Consider the following 18,182-nt stretch of genomic DNA (forward strand, 5'->3'; position numbering starts at 1 on the left):
ACACTGATTTTCCAGAAGATTTAGTAATGAGAATGACAAATTTTGGTGATAGGCAAGAGGGGGCTCTTTGTAAGGGAGCAGATCATTGGGCAGCAGTATGAGAGGAAACCATCTATCAAGCTGTCCATAACTTGCAGTGAACATTGGGCATATATCTCTGGCTTTTCATTGGCAATAATTATACTGGCTAAATTTTGAGTGCTATGCCAGGCGTTGGGCAGTGTGCCATCTGCCTCATCTGTGTTACCTATGTCAGAGCCAAGGGAAATCTTCCCTTTTGCCCTGTGAAGTTAGGCTAAAAATCACTGACAAGAGGCAGATGAATAGGAGAACAGGCATACGATGTATTTGATCATAGTTTTATGTGACATGGGAGCCTTCAGAAAAAAAGATGCAAAGATACAGGGGAATTTGTCTATGTTTATGCTTAGGTTTAACAAAATGTAGAAATATTATGTATAAGAGGGGTGCAATCTAATGCTAATAGGCTGCATGGGGAAACTCGGTAAGGCCCTCTTTCTAGACTCTTCTTGGCCTTTCTGTGCAGCCTTCCTTCCTGCTGGGGATGGGGCAGGACCCTCTCTGGAATAGGGGTCTTGTGACCTACAGTCAAACCAGGTAAGTCAGATAATTTCTTTATGGCCAGTTTTTACACAGAAAGGCAGTGGAAAAGTGAGAGTAATATTTTTAGATTTTTATGGCTGGCTTTGGAGAAAAGGGGTTCTGGTTTCTGTGACCTTCCTTAGGGAAGAGGGATTCTGGTTTCTACCAATAGCCTCCGGCGAGAATGGGAGTGAGAGATAGGAGGGCAGAAGGTCAGAGGGAAACTTCTACTTCTGAGGCTGCTTCTGAGACCTTCATTTTTGTAGTATTGTTTTCTGAGTCCCAAGATGTGCCCGAATTCTCAAAGCAACCCAGTATGAGAAAACTGTGGCTCAGGAAGGTTAAGTAACTTGTTTGCAGCTAGGACCAGGACTCTTATCCTGGAAGTTTGATTCCAAACCTCTACTTCTGGGTTTATATGGTAAAGTAAAATAATATTGCTAGATAGGACAGTAGCCAGACTCATTCTAAAAATTAGTTCTAAAAATTGTGTGATTCCACAAGTCTATACCTAACCTGGTAAGAAATGCAGGAGCCTGAAGGATTTACCAGACAAGACTATGGGATTCATTGGCTGATCGCAGTCTTGACCTGTACTGTCAATTCTCAAAAGCTGTGTTGTTTGACCTTCTCCATGATTGTGTGAGTGTAGACAAATCACTTCCTATGTAAGGGTCTCAAGCCTATCATGTGTAAGATTGGGGGAATCATACCGGAAGGCCCTTGGATTTCCTTCAGGTTTGGCCATGCATTTTTTTCTGATAAAGATCCTTGGTTTTGTCAACTATAGTCACTGTTTATGACTCTACGTGAGAGGTGAGAAAATATTGAGCCACATATAATTTTTTCTATGGAATTACAAAGGGCTTTCAAAAATGTGTTAGTGAATGTATGACACTGATGTTTTACATTAGCTCCTCAATAAACTGACAAAATCAACTGAGAAGTTGGAAAAGGAAGATGAAAATTACTACCAAAAAAACATGGTGGGTTATTCTACCAGACTGAAATGGGAAAACACACTAGAGAACTGCTACCAGGTAAGTTATATATTCACATTTTTTTCTTCTTCTGTGGAGTTTTGTGTGACCTTGAAGATGGAGGTCAGATCTACAGTGACAAGACCTGCCCTCTGTCATAGCTATGAGCATCACATATTGTGACTCTAGACAAACCACATTTCCTCTCATTGTTTCAATGTCTCCATGGATACAATTACTAGTGACAATTTATTGAATTTCATTGGCCAGAGTTTCTGTTCCTAATTCTTAGTGAACAGGATAGCACCCAGCTAACTTCAAAAAGTGCTGTCAAAGTGAAGTGTAAATAAAGGCTTAAGTGTAAGGTGGTTGGAAATTAGTTTTAGTCATGAGCGATGACTCATACAGTGATCGCTTATGGAGGTCAAGCATTGTGTTAGGCACTGGAGATACAGAGCATTGAATAAAGTGACATCTCAATGCTTGAGATGTGTACATCTCAGTGGCAAAAGTAGACACATAAAGAAGGAATTATGGCAAATTATCTGATAACAATAGGCAAAAGATGTCAGCAAGCACATCACAAAAGGAGAAATCAAAATAATCAATAAACCTATGAAACAATGCTAGATTATTTGGCAAAAATTAGAACTTGACCATATCAAGTGTTGGTAAGGATGTTAGGAAACAAGAATTATTGTACCCTGTAGGGGGAATAATTTAATGATATTTGGTGAAACTAAAAGAAGCATGTCCTTACCACACAGCAGTTCCCTAAAGCAGTTTTTAGGCATATATCCTATAGAAAAATGTACACTTTTACTCCAAGAGTGATGTACAAGAATGTTTATTGCAGAATTGTTTATAATTGCATGTGAGAAAAAACTGTACACAATCTTCATACCCATCAAGAGAAGAATTACTCTTCAAATATGCTCGCATTTGGAAAGCGAACTAGTAGCCATCGATGAAGTTAATTAAGACTATATTTAAACATCAGTTAACCTCAAAAAACATGAGGTTTCTTTTCTTGAGGAAAAGAAACATGCCACTTACACAATCTGTGTAAATTAAAATTCTTTTAAACTCCTGTGCAAACTATACTGAGTTTATATGTGTGTGTTTGTAAACTTACACATATAGACTGTCCGTGTGTTCAGTGGCAGAAATGGAGCCCAAGTCCATGGTGGGAATGCAACAGAACTGCCAGAAACAGCCACACAGCTTATGCACGGCCCCTGGTGAAGCAGTACAACCCCAGGCTCAACATAAATATGACCAAATTAAATAACTATCAATTCTGGAGAGTAAGAACATGAATATTTTGGTTTTATTTTCCCCCACCTGTTTTAAACTAAAAAAAAAAAAAGTATTTAAAGCAGATGTGATTGGAGAAAGCCATGATCTAATGGCCAGCATGGAACAAGTGCTTGGTGCTCAGTGCTCCTCTTTTAGGCTGTGCTTAGCACATTCATGTGCTTCTGTTTTGTATTAATCATGACATTATGAGGACATTGAGGCTGGAAAGATGAAGCAATGAGCCTGAGATGGTTTCAAGATTCAGCCTGGACCTCTGTGCTATGCTCCTGCTCCAGTGAAAACTGGGAGAGCAAAGGCTATATGGCAGGCGGAAACCCAAGGGCTGCATTTACATCTCTTGCAATTCAACCACTCAGAGCAGGATAGATGCAGAATTAGAGAAGAAAGGGGGAAATTAAAGGAGAGATGAAAACTTGGGTCAAAGAGAGGAACAAATGAGAAAAAATTCCTTAATTTACACCTTTAAACATAAGCTTCTGGTACTCTCCTTGCTTATGCCAGATAGATTTTAGATGAAGGTGATGAGAAAAGGTCAGGGATTTAAATTCTAACTTTATTCATTTGAAATCTGGCTCTGCAACCTGGGCTCTGATCTTGTCTCACCTCACCTCATCACTTCCTGATGAAGCCGTGGTCTTTCCACTGAGGACAGCTTCCTTGGATGGCCTTGTTAGGAGATGGGTGAGACATTTCTGCTCCCACTCCATCTTCCAGGCACCTACCCTTCAAGGGCTGTGAGAAAAATATTTCACCTCAGTGTCTCTATCCTCCTCACCCTTCTACCTACATCACAGCAATGGGAGATAAATGGGTCCTACCTGGTGTAACTGATAACTAGCTTGCCTTCAATATATGTTAGGGAAGGCTATGATTATCTTCATTATCAGAAGCTCTTACTACTCAGTTTCCTTTCCTCCTGTTAAAATCCTCTACATCTTTCCCCTCCAACCACTACTCCCCCTTCTCAGCATTCTTAGTGTTTACATTGAAGCATCATGGAAATTATCTCTTTTCTTACAGTCTTCCAGATGGTAACAAGGTATACATTCAAAAGGCATCTTTCAACTTCAGCTCTCAAAATATTTAAGATCTAGTTTCATTTCCTTCCTTCCTTCCTTCCTTCCTTCCTTCCTTTCTTCTTTTTTTTTTCTCTCTTCTTTCTTTTTTTTCTTTTTTTATCCAAGTCACATGGAATATCTACTCATCATAATGTCCTTGAGGAAGAGCATTTTCTTTCTCCCCTCTTGTATCCTGGATTTTTGCTACTGCTATGCTGGAGGCCACCAGTGTTTCAGTCCCTCTCTTTTTTAGTTCATATAGCTTCTCTTAACCCACCTTCTTCTGAGTTCTCTCCTGCCACCTGAGAGCCAGCTCAAGCCCATTAGACAAAACGCGTGGTAACTTCTGTCAAGTCACTCTTGCTTCACTTGAACCCTTAATAATGATGCCCTTAGTTGGTATTTCCTGGGCTTGTGTATACTCAGTCTATATCAGCAGGTCATTGACTCACATATTACTCTATGAATGCCATATTTTGTGTATGTTTATGACATTCAAGAGTCAAATGTTAGATTCATGAATCATATGACAAAAACAGCCTGAACTGACTCAAAGAGGAATTTTATTATAAGTGTGAGCGATGGAAATGGGACAGTTAGGGTCTCTCAGTTTCATTTTTTCTCCATTCTTTCACCATTCTTCTATAAAAATGGAATATAAGAATTCATTTTAGGGTCCTACGAAGTGTCCTCTTCTTTCTTTTTACTCTATAGGTTGGATTTACAAATTCTTTCAGAGAACATGCATTGAACTACATTCAAGGCAGTGTACTAGATACTGTGAGAAATATTGTAAAGCCTCAACTGTGACCATAAGTAATGAAACCAATTCCACAAACCACATGTCAAAATTAGTCTTATTACTTCACAATCTTACTATGTTCTAGCCACATCCTACCCTCCAAGAAGAAACAATTCAGATGATAGAAATAATCTATATTTTTCACAATAATAGCCATACTACCAAGAATTACAAAGAATCAAATGCTTGGGACTGAAGTACTCACCCAAGGAAGTATTTTAAAAAGCCATTTGCGATATGTGTCAAGAGCCTTAAAAATATTCCCTTTCTCAACCAGTGTTCCTCCTCTAAATCCCAGAACATAGAAAATGATTCGAGTGGCTGTTTTCTCAGTTCTCCCAAGGATGGCACTTGAGTAGTCCCACTCTAGATGAGACAAATAACAACTCGTTACATACAATGGACGCCTCAAGACAGTAGGGCTTCATTCTTTCCTAGGACTCTGTTGAAAAAGGTAATTTCCTTTCTATAAATCTGTCTTGAGGAAGTAGCTGACAAACCAGACACAGATTTCTATTTGAAACAAAAGTAAAAGTCAGGAAACATTGCAAATGTCCAACACTAAAGGGATGACTGAATGAATTACCACACGGCTGCACAATGGACGATTATGAAATAATTAAAGTGGTATTTTCAGAGACTAATGACACAGGAAACTGTTCACATGTATGGTTAAGTGGAAAAACCAGAATTTCAAATTTGAATAATCTGATAGATAACTGGAAGATAAAATCGTACATATACACATACCTAGACTGAAATATATCAATATGTTAATAGCAGTCACCTCTGGGTGGAAGAATTATGATTTTAAAATGTATTTTTTTTGTGGGCCTTTGTGGCCCTAGGACAATGTCTCAGAGCACCTGGGGTGCTTGTTAAAAGTCAGATTCCTGAGCGCTTCCCTAGACCTGGGAGCCTCTAAAGCAATCAGAGCCTCTGAATGATTATCAAGAGGGGTCTAGGTATTCTAAAGTTTGAGAGTTCCTGCTCTAGAAAGAGCATATTTCTTTTATCTGTTCTATGACAGCCATTTAAATGAATACAAAATCCCTTTGACCTCTTCCTGTAGTACCAGCCCAAAGGCTAGGACAGCGAGAACTGGAAGGAACGAATGAAAACATAAATTGTCATGATGCTTGGGTCTCAGACAGGCTCTAAATCTGCTGAAATCTGAATCTTTCTGGATAACTCCTTGACCACACTTTCTTCATATGTACTATTGTGGAACTTCAAGAGGACAGTTTGAGGTCCTCCAGAGTATCTTGCTTCTCTACCACTTATTTTATGTAAAAAGAACAAGATAATAGAAAGCAACGAATCATTAAATGAGATATGGATCTCTCCTTTGCACAATGGAATTTATTTCCTCCTCTTTTTATGAACAAACATAGATCATTTTAATGATTTCCCTGAAATGTAATTAAAATCTGTTAAGCATTACCATGTCACTAATTCTAGTCTCAGATTGATGCTAGTGGTTCAGCACTTGTCAAAGTAAAGAAACACCTGTCCACTAGGGATGCAATATGTTCTAAAACGTGGCTTTTATTTTCTCTTGTCTTTTGCTCATAGGCTAAAACAGAAGAGCTGCTTTCTAGATCTTTTTCTATAGGGTAAGGACTTCTTTTTGAAGATTGTCACATAGGAGATCCAAACAACTGAGCAGAATTTGTTTTACATATTTCTTATGAAGCATATCGATCCTGCCCTTTAAGAAGCAAAACATTTGAAGCCGGGCGCGGTGGCTCAAGCCTGTAATCCCAGCACTTTGGGAGGCCGAGATGGGCGGATCACGAGGTCAGGAGATCGAGACCATCCTGGCTAACACGGTGAAACCCCGTCTCTACTAAAAATACAAAAAACTAGCCGGGCGAGGTGGCGGCGCCTGTAGTCCCAACTACTCGGGAGGCTGAGGCAGGAGAATGGCATGAACCCGGGAGGCGGAGCTTGCAGTGAGCTGAGATCCGGCCACTGCACTCCAGCCCGGGTGACAGAGCGAGACTCCGTCTCAAAAAAAAAAAAAAAAAAGCAAAACATTTGATAGGCTGTTCTGTGTCTTTAATCCTTTGTCTGGGAGGCAGAAGGGCAGACGGCCACATTCAAATGACTGGTGCCTCCAATTTTGTGAAAGCCTCAGGGAACTGCCAGCATAAACAAATCCATTTGACTCCCATTGATGTATGAAAATTGGGCAGCTTCAGAGGCAACTAAGAAGACTGCCATGGGGGCAAGGCTCCAGGCTTCCAATCCAAATGTCAGGACACTTGGTACAAAATCTAAAGTTGCATGTGATTGGCACAGATGTCCATAGTTACTGCCCGAGCCTGTTACTACTTTCAAGCAGTGTTCAAATGACTATATACCAAAAATCAAAATGTGGTATATACATACCATGGAATATTATTCAGCCAAAAAGGAAGGGAATTCTGGCACATCCTACAACATGGATGAACCTTGCAGACATTATGCTAAGTGAAATAGCCAGATGCAAAAGAACAAGTAGTGTATGATTCCTCTTGTAAGAGGTACCAAGAGAAGTTAAATTCATAGAGACAAGGTAGAATGGTGGTTGCCAGAGTGGGCAGAGCGTAGGAAATAGGAAGTTGTTTCATGGGTATAGTTTACTTTTGCAAGATGAAAAAAGTTCTAGAGATGAATTATGGTGATGGTTGCCCAATAATGTGAATGCACTTAGTGACACTGAAATGGATGCCTAAGGTGGATAAAATGGCATGTCATATTATGTAAATTTTATCATAATTAAAAGTATAGGCCGGGCGCGGTGGCTCAAGCCTGTAATCCCAGCACTTTGGGAGGCCGAGACGGGCGGATCACGAGGTCAGGAGATCGAAACCATCCTGGCTAACACTGTGAAACCCCGTCTCTACTAAAAAATACAAAAAACTAGCCGGGCGAGGTGGCGGGCGCCTGTAGTCCCAGCTACTCCGGAGGCTGAGGCGGGAGAATGGCGTAAACCCAGGAGGCGGAGCTTGCAGTGAGCTGAGATCCGGCCACTGCACTCCAGCCCAGGCGACAGAGCGAGACTCCGTCTCAAAAAAAAAAAAAAAAAAAAGTATAAAGAAATTTAAAATAATTTTAATCACCATGTACCATAAATGAATTAACAACACAGGGATATAGAAGAATACCATACTGGATCAGGCTAGTGGGCTCCTGTAGGAATGCCAAAAGGTGAGCAAGGAGAACCCAATGATCTTTGTGACTCTCCATTCTCACCTCTTGCACTGCCAAGGGCCTTGAGACATACCCATCTTTCTTCTTCCCTATGGTCATGTTAACCACCAATTTGCCCAAGGCCTTGTTCATGAAAGATGATTGCTGGTGATCTCTGTGGGGTGGAGGAGTTGGGATGGTGGTTATGAGAGCAACCGAGCTGGCCTTCTCTGGATAAAACGATGAATGCCCAGGCCTTGTTTGTTTTTTTCTTTCTTTTTTTTCTTTTTTTGAGATGGAGTCTCACTCTGTTGCCCAGGCTGGAGTGCAGTGGCATGATTTCAGCTCACTGCAACCTCCACCTCCCAGGTCCAAGGGATTCTCCTGCCTCAGCCTCCTGAGTAGCTGGGACGACAGGCACACGCCACCACATATGGCTAATTTTTGTATTTTTAGTAGAGATGGGGTTTCGCCATGTTGGGCAGGCTGGCCTTGAACTCCTGACCTCAGGTGGTCCATCCGCCTCGGCCTCCCAAAGTACTGGGATTACAGGCATGAGCTACTGCGCCTAGCCAGGCCTTGTTTTTACACATGCACACACACACACAAAAAGATGGGAAGAATTTTGTCTTGGACACCTGCCATCGCCATCAAAACCCAGACTCCCCTGGGCACATACCCAGCAGCCTTATGCTGCCCCCACATGGCCTTGGAATCTCCCTTGGTACTCTGCCTGACCCGGTCTTCTATAACAATGCTTAGTTGCTAATAGCTAACAAGGCAAATGTGATTCCCCTCACTTTCTTATTTACTCTTCCTACCTAAAAGTTGTAAGTCTAATAATGAAACTTCTATCATCTCACACAAAATAAAGAGGCTATGTGCCTACCTGCAAACAGTGGACTCTGACTCCCAGGCCTAATTTTAGGTAAAATTATGAATTGGTCAGACTTTGGGATTATTCTCTTGTCAAATAATCTCCTTATACAGAGAATTTGTGGCTTATCATTCTCTTCCCTGCAGAGACTAACAGAATGCCTTGAAAGTACTATAAACAATTCTAAAACTATTGAGTGTCTCAGTGCATTTCCAAGACATGGATATGGGCTTTCCCGGGCTTCATTCTCCTCTAGAATTCATGGATGTGTCTCAACTGCTTCTATTTCTTCTTTTCTCTCCCTTCCTTGTAATCTTAGGTAACCCACAGCATCTGCCTATATCCCTTTTGGGTCAAAAGAGCCTGGGGAAAGTGTGTGAGTTAAATCACTCTTAAAGGAGTGATTTAAGGTACCAAGACACATTTCTCTCCTGGAAATCTCCCTCCACTGTGGTTTGGATATGACATAGTCAAGAGGCTAATCATGAGACTTTGCTCAGTCTGTCTTCAGGTGTGTCAGTATTTGATAAGTGACTTCTGTTTTGCATAACAACCGGCTGATCTTACCCCAATTTTCATTCTTTTCAGAGCATTCTGGAGCTGGAGAAGGAAAGAATTCAACTTTTATGCAATAACTTAAACCAGTACAGCCAACATATTTCTCTTTTTGGCCAAACCCTGACCACAGTGAGTAGAGATGATCTCCATTTCTGGTATGCCTGGTAAGAAGGGGCAGAAACCTTTCTTCGACAACCTTATTCTGCTCCCCTTGGCATTGCAGTGCCACACGCAGATTCACTGTGCCATCAGCAAGATTGACATTGAAAAAGATATCCAGGCTCTAATGGAAGAAACTGCAATTTTATCTACAGAAAACAAATCTGAGTTCCTGTTAACGGATTACTTTGTAAGTATGAAATAGAAAAATATAAGTTACATTAATGAAGAATCTTAGGTACTGAGGGACTTATATGGAAAAAATTGAAAGTAAATATCATGTTTTATAAATGAAAATGATTTCTCATAGCCCATATAAATAAAAACACCCAGCATTCTAGTTTACAAACTGGGCAACGGAAACATGTCTTTGGTATTTTCTAAAAGGAAAGAAAGTCAAGCAGGGTTTTAAACAGAATCTTCATATTTGGTCTTCTATAAAAGTATTGCCAGGTAGATATGTTTCAATGACCTATAATTAATCACTGTATATCACGTGGTGCTTAAATTCATTGTCTGCACAAATTGCTGTGCGACAAATCACCCCCCCCCACCGCCTCCCCCTGCCAAAATAATGGCTTAAAACAAACATGTATTATCTCACAGTTTGTGGGTCAAGAATTAAGTTGTCTTAGCCAGGTGTCTCTGAGCCATTCCCAAGGCTGCAATCAAGGTGTCAGGTTGGGCTGCAGACACCTCTAGGCTCTTCCTGCAGAAGACTCACTTCCAAGCTGACTCATAGGGCTGTTGGCAGGCCTCCGGTCCTCACTGCTGTTGGCTGGAGATACCATTTTCTTGCCACGTGGGTCTCTCCATGTCTCAGCCTGCTCCCCGCAGAATAAGTGATCAAGATAGAGCCAGAGTGCCCAATAAATTATAATCTTTTGCGAGCTAATCTCAGAAGTGACATCTCATCATATTCTATTTGCTAGAAGCAAGTCAATAAGTACAGCCCATACTCAAAGGTGGGTGTGAGGGGAGATCACCCAAAGGCATGGGTTCTAGGAAGTGGGAGTCACTGTCAGTATTTTTCATGGTCCCTTCCCTTGAAAACCTTGGACCAGATTACTGGAGACTTATTTTGAGGGCATTTGAGTGATTCTACTGTGGGTGTTGTGGCTGAAAACTGGTCAGCGTCCCTGGTGAGAGCCCAAGCATGTTGCCTCTTTGCTATCTTGGGCAAATTATTTGTCCTTCTGGGTCAAGCCTCAAAGATTTTGGCCTCTGCTCCCCTCTTGATATTCTTAATTGTAGTGTTATAGGAACTAATTATTAATTACCAAAGTCTGCAGAAAGAATTCCTGATAGCGTTTCCCTGGGTCCTCTGCCATATTTTATTCAGGATTTCAAGCTCCAGATTAGGGGTGTCACTCTTCTCTGATACGGAGAACGAGCCCATTGATTATGTTCTCCATAGGGTTAGAAGTACAGCCAAAGCTGACCTTCCTAGACCTCTGATCAGGCAACAAGAGATGAGGGTAGAAGGGAGAGGTGGTTAGATCAGGCACAGCAGTAAATCCTGACTGGTTTTCCCCTTCCCCACCCTTCAGAGAGCAGCAAATGACCAGCTACTTTTTATTGAGTCTTTTTTTTCCTACCCTGGCAAAGGAGAAATGTATTAGCAATATCAATGTCTGTTCAATGCAGAAACAAGGTAGAAATGGAAGTGGAAATGATTTGATTACATGGGGAAAGCTCTTTTTTTCTTCCAAATAATGTAGGCAGGGCCTGAGATGGAAAAATGTACAATAAAATAAATCTACTATTTTCTTACAAAGAATAATAAAAATGCCCCTATCAAATAACTTGTCAGTATAATGAAGATTATTCTCCTTGAAAATTTGACTAGGGTTCTACCAAAGTGTAAGGAGGCAGCCATGATGACTTGTCATTTATTGGCATGTTCAGGGAAATTTTTGGTTTCTATAAAACTTCACTGTGTCAGAACTCACAACCGTGTATCTGTTGTCCCAGAGAAAGGACTGTGTCTCCAAATGAGTGAATAGTATTTTCTTGACATCTTTAAGGCAAAGTACCCCAATGTCTGACTTTATAGTCATTGTCAGTAAGTGTAGGTTGGTTTTTATCCAGTGTTACGAAATTTACATGGACCAGGGACAACAAAGAGACTAATCTGAGTGCAACACTTGGAGGGCTGGTGACCTGGTGAAAATAAGGTTACCATAAATGCCATGTTCAAAAGATTCTATCTGTAATTTTATATGCCTCCTCCAGTACTGACCTTCTTCCTAACAAATCTTTAGAAGGACAAATGTGAGTTAAATGATGGCAATATATCCCATCCTGAAACTGACCCAGGAGCAATCTATCCCTGGAAATACATGTTTAAACAAAAGATGTCCCCAAACAAACCAAGGGAAGCCTTGGACTGGTATGGGAGCTATGTGATGACTAACATTTCTTCAACAGGGAAGGACTAATGGGTTTTAGTTAGGCATCTTAGCAGTTCAGTCAGAGTTTACTAGGGGGTGTGATGTCAGCTGGCGCCTCAGCTGTAGGCTGACATGTGAAAGGGTGGTAGAGAATTTCGGGTCAGCTTGGGACTTCTTTTATGTATGTGTCACAGGTAAAATGAGGAAAATAAAACCAACCATTGAGTTGCAGTAGTTGCATATAATAAATAATATAAAGAAACTTTTATTTATTTATTTATTTATTTATTTATTTATTTATTTATTTATTTAGAGATGGAGTCTCGCTCTGTGGCCCAGGTTGGAGTGCAGTGGCACAACGTCAGCTCACTGCAACCTCTGCCTCCTGGGTTCAAGTGATTCTCCTGCCCCAGCCTCCCAAGTAGCTGTGATTACAGGTGCACACCACCACACCCAGCTAATTTTTTGTATTTTTAGTAGACACAGGGTTTCACCATGTTGGCCAGGCTGGTCTCGAACTCCTGACCTCAAGCAATCCACCTACCTTGGCCTCCCAAAGTGCTGGGATTACAGGTGGGAACCACCGCACCTGGCCTAGAATATAAAGAAACTTTTGTAATGTGCAATGCAAAATATGTAAATAAAATATTTTTATCTGTATATGTTTTTATAGAGGCGATTCCCTTTGTTCTAAATCCTCACTTCTTGTTTGTGAAGCTCCATCTAAAGGTAATCTCTCAGCCAGGATCCTAATTTTTCTCCGTCCTTGTCAGAGAAGCCTGCATCCTCCCCTCCCATCTTGAGTCATTAGTTTCCCCTCTTTCTCCGTGGGTTTCTGTCCCTCTGCCACACTCAAGTTTAGCAACCTCCTCACTCTAACCCTACCATCCTATTCCTTTTTTTTATTCAATCCTTGAAATAATGCATGTGAAAGCTCAGATATCATGAATGATTCCTCATAGCCTATGTGATAAAATTCCTACATCAGCCCTAAAATCTAGCCTTAACTCCCTGAATAATTTTTTCTTCCACTATTTTTTTGCTCATGCAACAGGTATCTTTACTGTTCCTGACACATTTCCCACAGTCCTCCCTCAGCCCTTTGCTCCTGCCATTTCTCCTGTCTGGAGTGCCCTTTGCCATCTTTCCTTGACTAGACAGTTACATCTTCTTGCCTCCCCGAAGCCGTCAGCTGCCTCCACTCGTGGTGTCTGTACCATTCGTGAATGCATGTGGTCTTGTATTGCTAGTTTCTTTAATGTTATGCTTCAAGGCCTAACTAAATCATAAACCCATTCTGGGCAGAGCATATGTGTTTTAGCTCACATCTTCCCAGTACTGAGCCAACACAGAACTCAGTCAAAATGTCTTCCACTTCTGAGGCAGTCATAGCCCGAAGCACATATATGATATTACATTTGGGCCATTAAAGGACTCTAACTTGAACAAAGGCAAATAAGGAAGCAGTAAGTACACAACAAATAGATCTATCAAGAAAATGAAATAACTGTAGCAAGGGTCCATCCTCAAAGAATAATTTGCTGTATTAAAAAGTGCTCGGCCATGTGACTTACAAGTTGTGAACAAGGAGGTATTTTCTTATTCATCAGGTCTAGAACAGGTAGAACGATGTATGTAAAACTAAAGATTATCCTGCTTAAAAAAATTATTTTTGTAAAGTTAAAATTAAATGCAGCCAGTGGAAGTCTCAGTATGGACAGGGAATAGCAACTCTTACTTCTTCCCCTTGTTAGACATCCTTCTTTTTTCCTAAAGGAAGAAGATCCTAACAGTGCAATGGATAAAGAGAGACGAAAGTCTTTAATAAAACCAAAATTATTGAGACTGCAGAGAGACATTGAAAAAGCCTCAAAAGACAAGGAAGGTGTGTAACCATCTCTTTGAATGGCCAGAAAAGGGACCATATTATGCTTAGAGGTTTCATTCATAGTTAGGATTAATCTGCTTTTGCTATTTGGCAGGGGTCATCTCATTTAAAGAACTATGTATCAAACCTAAATTGTGTGAATGAAGAAAGCCAAAAAAAAAAAAAAAAAAAAAAAAGGAAAATCACATTTTGGTCTATTTATGAAACCTATATAAGTATTATACTACTATTTTCAGAAATGTAGTATTTTAACTGTGTTTCTGAAATTGGCTAGAATGAGAAATAATGTTTGGTTTAGAACATGGTAAACCAACTATGCACAAGAGTTTTGGAGGATTTTTTTGGTTTGTTTCTTTTGACTTTTGAAACAATGTAAAAATCATTCAAATTAAATTCTGTACGTAGAAGTTAGGCGTATTAGAATGTGAAGCAGCTCTAAAGCAACACGGATGACAAAAACGACTCCACATTCATGGATCTGATGTCTATACAGTAGCTTGTTTTATATGGATCACAATAACTCATTGCAATGGAATATTAGAGAGCAAATTCAAGATAGAAAATATTTAGTGATGTGAATACCATAATGAGGAAGAAGCCAACACTGTGTAAATGTTAGCAATCACTAGAATGGGTCAACTGAAAGAAATTCAAAATCTGGAAATATAACAATCAAGATGCTTTAAGCACCAGCATTTCTCAAATTTCATTAAGTGAAGAGAAAGGTAAACGAACAGTTCATTTATCATTCAGTCAGATTTATTAAGAACTACCTGCAGAGACTCCCTCAGCCATTTAAGAAATCCTACTGGTGGCTGGGTGCTGTGGCTCATGCCTATAATCCTAACACTTTGGGAAGCCAAGGCGGGTGGATCACAAGGTCAAGTGTTGGAGACCAGCTTGGCCAACATGATGAAACTGTGTCTCTACTAAAAGTACAAAAATTAGCCGGACGTGGTGGCACACACCTGTAATTCCAGCTACTCAAGAGGCTGAGGGAGGAGAACTGCTTGAACCTGGGAGGCAGAGGTTGCAGTGAGCCAAGATCGTGCCACTGCACTCCAGCTTGGGTAACAGAGCAAGGCTCCATCTTAAAAAAAAAAAAAAAAAAAATCACTGGTATCACTTCTAGGCTCCCTTTGAGAGTGACTGACTCCCAGCTGTGTCCCACTGAGACAGTGTGAAAGGTGACTGAGAACATTATTTCATTTTCAGGCCTGGAACGAATGCTTAAAACATACTCCAGCAACTCCTCCTTCTCTGATGCAAAGAGCCAGAAAGACACAGCAGCGTTAATGGATGAGGTAAATGTTTGCAGAGTGCAGTTTCCTAGATTTAGTGATGAAAGGGTTATTTTTAGAATACTTGTTTCTGGTCCGCTTGGCCTTGTTTGCCTTTCCTTTCTCATGACATAGAACAGTCTAGTGGGAGAGCTTATAGGGTCAGCTTCATAAGTCATTTGACGGATCTGGAAAAATCCAACTACCTAGAAATGTTTGCTTTGGTGTCCTAGGAAAAGAAGTGTGTCTAAAATAGTATTCGCTAAAACAGTCATTCTTTAAGGGCCTAGAAACCATGTGCACTTTAACCCAGTTAAGAAAAGTGACAGGAAATACAGGATCTGCATTCAGAAAGGCCTGTATTTAGATTTAGCTCTGCTGTTTACAGGGACCTGGGGCAACTTTAGTGTTCTCATCTGCAAAATGGGGATATTGGTACTTACCTCATGGGGTTTTTGTGAGAGTGAAATATTATTTAGTAAATGCTAGCACAATGCTCACAGGAGGAGCTCAAAAACTAGTAATTTTTATTAAGATGGTATTTTCCATTCATCCCTCTGCTGATCTCAGGGTTATCGGAGAATAACAGGAGAAAGGAAAGACGTGGCTGCACAGAGGGAAGAGGGCCGTCTGGGGTGTGAGGCAAAATCTTGGGAAACCAGGAGCAACTTTGGAGGCGAAGTTCTTTGAGGGTGGGAATTGGGGTGGGGAGATGGTAGAAGAGGCAGGGAGGTGGGCCTCCTGGCCTTTGTGCTGAGGGTGTGACCTCTAGCCCCAAAGACATTTGTGGGGACTGATGGACATTTTGGCCACTTCAGAGGAACCCACATGAAAGGGGTAGTTAACAAAAAGCTGATGAATTTTACATAGGAATAAAAATGAACAGATATATGGCACCAGTGTGCAACATATGGGTTTCTGCTGTGATTAGAGATCAGGAGTGGACTGGGGTTAATCTGAGAATCATTTAAGGAGATAAATTTTTTAGCAATGTTTTGAAGGATACAGGAATCTGGGTGTTTTCTTTTTCTTGCTTATAGCCTAACTTTCTTGTGAATGTAGGTACCTGATAATTGTACCCAGATTGGCAATTTCAATAGTTCTTTCGTGAAAGAAGACAGATGCAGTGAGGTATTGCTGACCTAGTTTTTAGATAGGCTTTCTTGAGTAGGGTGCTGTTGCAGAAACAAGCCTGACACTTCTTACGAAAAGAAAGGCCTGCATCGTGTGCACTTGGGAACAGAGGTCTAACATACCTGCCATGACCTGTGGCTACAATTTTTATGAAATTATAAAACAGACTGTAGGACATTTTCTGTGACCGCACAAACTGTTTTAACTATTCAATGCAAATAACATGTGCCAAAATAAAGTCATAAAGAGCATTTCATGATGCCATTGGGTTATACATTTATTCCTTTGGCTGTCCTTGCATAGAATTTTGTCATTGTCATTACCAGCATACATCTATTAGGGTCATCTGGGTCCTCTCACCTGAAGCACACAGTGGAGGACACAAGGAGAGAGAGGATCTGACCCCGGAACTTCTGGTGTTTATGATCCAGTGAAGGAGCAACTGTGAACCTTTAAGTGATGACTGCCAAATATCTGCATGATTTCATTACGCATGCTCTGCATCTGGGTAGACAGAAACTAGTGATACTGGTAGATTTTGTGTCACCCAGGGAAGGTTTCTAGGATGAGGAAACTTTTATTTAAATTCTTCCTTATTTCATTGTATCTTGGTCCTTGAAGTGCCATATTTGAATCAAGAATGTTCACAAGCAATGTCATAGGAGAAATTGTTGAGAAAATTTGAGTCACTTAGATTAAATACTGTCTTTAGATACCAGAAAGAGGGCCACATACAAGAGGAACTAGATGTGCTCTATGAGACTATCAAGTGAAGGTCTAAAGGGAAGGCATGGGGGAGCTTTTAGTTTTGTCTTAGGTAAGCCTGCCCACAATGTAGTGAATTCCTCCAACGATTAGAGACCTTCTCCGTCAATTGGACGTCTTCTGTCCATGGCTGTGACACCCTGGCAGGGATATTAGGGTTAAGGAATTCCCATGCTGGAGGTGTGGGGGACAGAGGGATAATGGTGATGAGGGGGCTGTATAAGCAGGACCCTTCCAGTGCTTAGATTCTGTTATTTAATTCACCTTGGCTGGACCCAGTCTGACAAGGTAATTAAAAAGTTTCTAGTTCAAGGTCAAATCAAGAACAGAGAGAGACTAGGAGTGTATCTTTAGCTTGACTTATTATTTTTATACTCAAATACCCTAGAATATTGTTCCCAGTTTCCAGAAGTATTCCTGTAAACTTTGTGGGTAATATGAGACTTCACCTCCTCAAAGAACAAACGAACCTCACATTCAATTTCATTTGATTCTATTGATGTTAACTCAATTCTGTTCACAACATCGAGCACGGATGGCTCACTTTCTTCATAGACCACCAAAAATCTGCCTTCTATAATCAACACTTATTCCCTTTCTCATCCCTCAGCAGAAAATTGAGTACAAGCTCTTCATTGCCATAAAATACCAAGGTTTCCTGTTTACCCCCAGAGTACAGAGTGAGACACACTCAACAACTAAAACCACCCTCTAGACTGCTTAAAGAGTTTATTCCCGGCTGGGCGCGGTGGCTCAAGCCTGTAATCCCAGCACTTTGGGAGGCCGAGACGGGCGGATCACGAGGTCAGGAGATCAAGACCATCCTGGCTAACACGGTGAAACCCCGTCTCTACTAAAAAATGCAAAAAACTAGCCAGGTGAAGTGGCAGGCGCCCGTAGTCCCAGCTACTCGGGAGGCTGAGGCAGGAGAATGGCGTAAACCCAGGAGGCAGAGCTTGCAGTGAGCTGAGATCCGGCCACTGCACTCCAGCCTGGGCGACAGAGCGAGACTCCGTCTCAAAAAAAACAAAAAAAAAGAGTTTATTCCCCCATTTTTTTTTCCTTCGGCATTTTCTATGAATATCTGTATCTGTATGAGTTAAATGCGTACTTTTCTAACCTTTGTTATTTTGAAAGTTATTCTGATATTCCTGTACAGTTGTGCCTCATTTACTAGAAATTTGCTCA

The 18,182-nt window shown here is 40.9% G+C and overlaps 1 protein-coding gene across 6 annotated transcripts in view; it reads left to right on the top strand.

Moving 5' to 3' along the window:
• The window catches only part of NOSTRIN (nitric oxide synthase trafficking), a 65,083-nt gene that overhangs the window by 41,445 nt on the left and 5,456 nt on the right, over nt 1–18,182 (top strand). For 4 of the 6 annotated variants that reach the window (XM_026454160.1, XM_026454161.2, XM_026454164.1 and 1 more), the window contains 5 exons: nt 1,518–1,643; nt 9,406–9,504; nt 9,599–9,724; nt 13,704–13,812; nt 15,031–15,119. In XM_026454160.1, coding sequence (XP_026309945.1) covers nt 1,518–1,643; nt 9,406–9,504; nt 9,599–9,724; nt 13,704–13,812; nt 15,031–15,119 — 549 coding nt within the window. The remainder of the gene's footprint in view (nt 1–1,517; nt 1,644–9,405; nt 9,505–9,598; nt 9,725–13,703; nt 13,813–15,030; nt 15,120–18,182) is intronic. The other 2 variants (XM_026454162.1, XM_026454163.1) reach the window with 2 other exon arrangements.

This window comes from Piliocolobus tephrosceles, chromosome 11, assembly GCF_002776525.5.
Source record: "Piliocolobus tephrosceles isolate RC106 chromosome 11, ASM277652v3, whole genome shotgun sequence".
NCBI lineage: Eukaryota > Metazoa > Chordata > Mammalia > Primates > Cercopithecidae > Piliocolobus > Piliocolobus tephrosceles.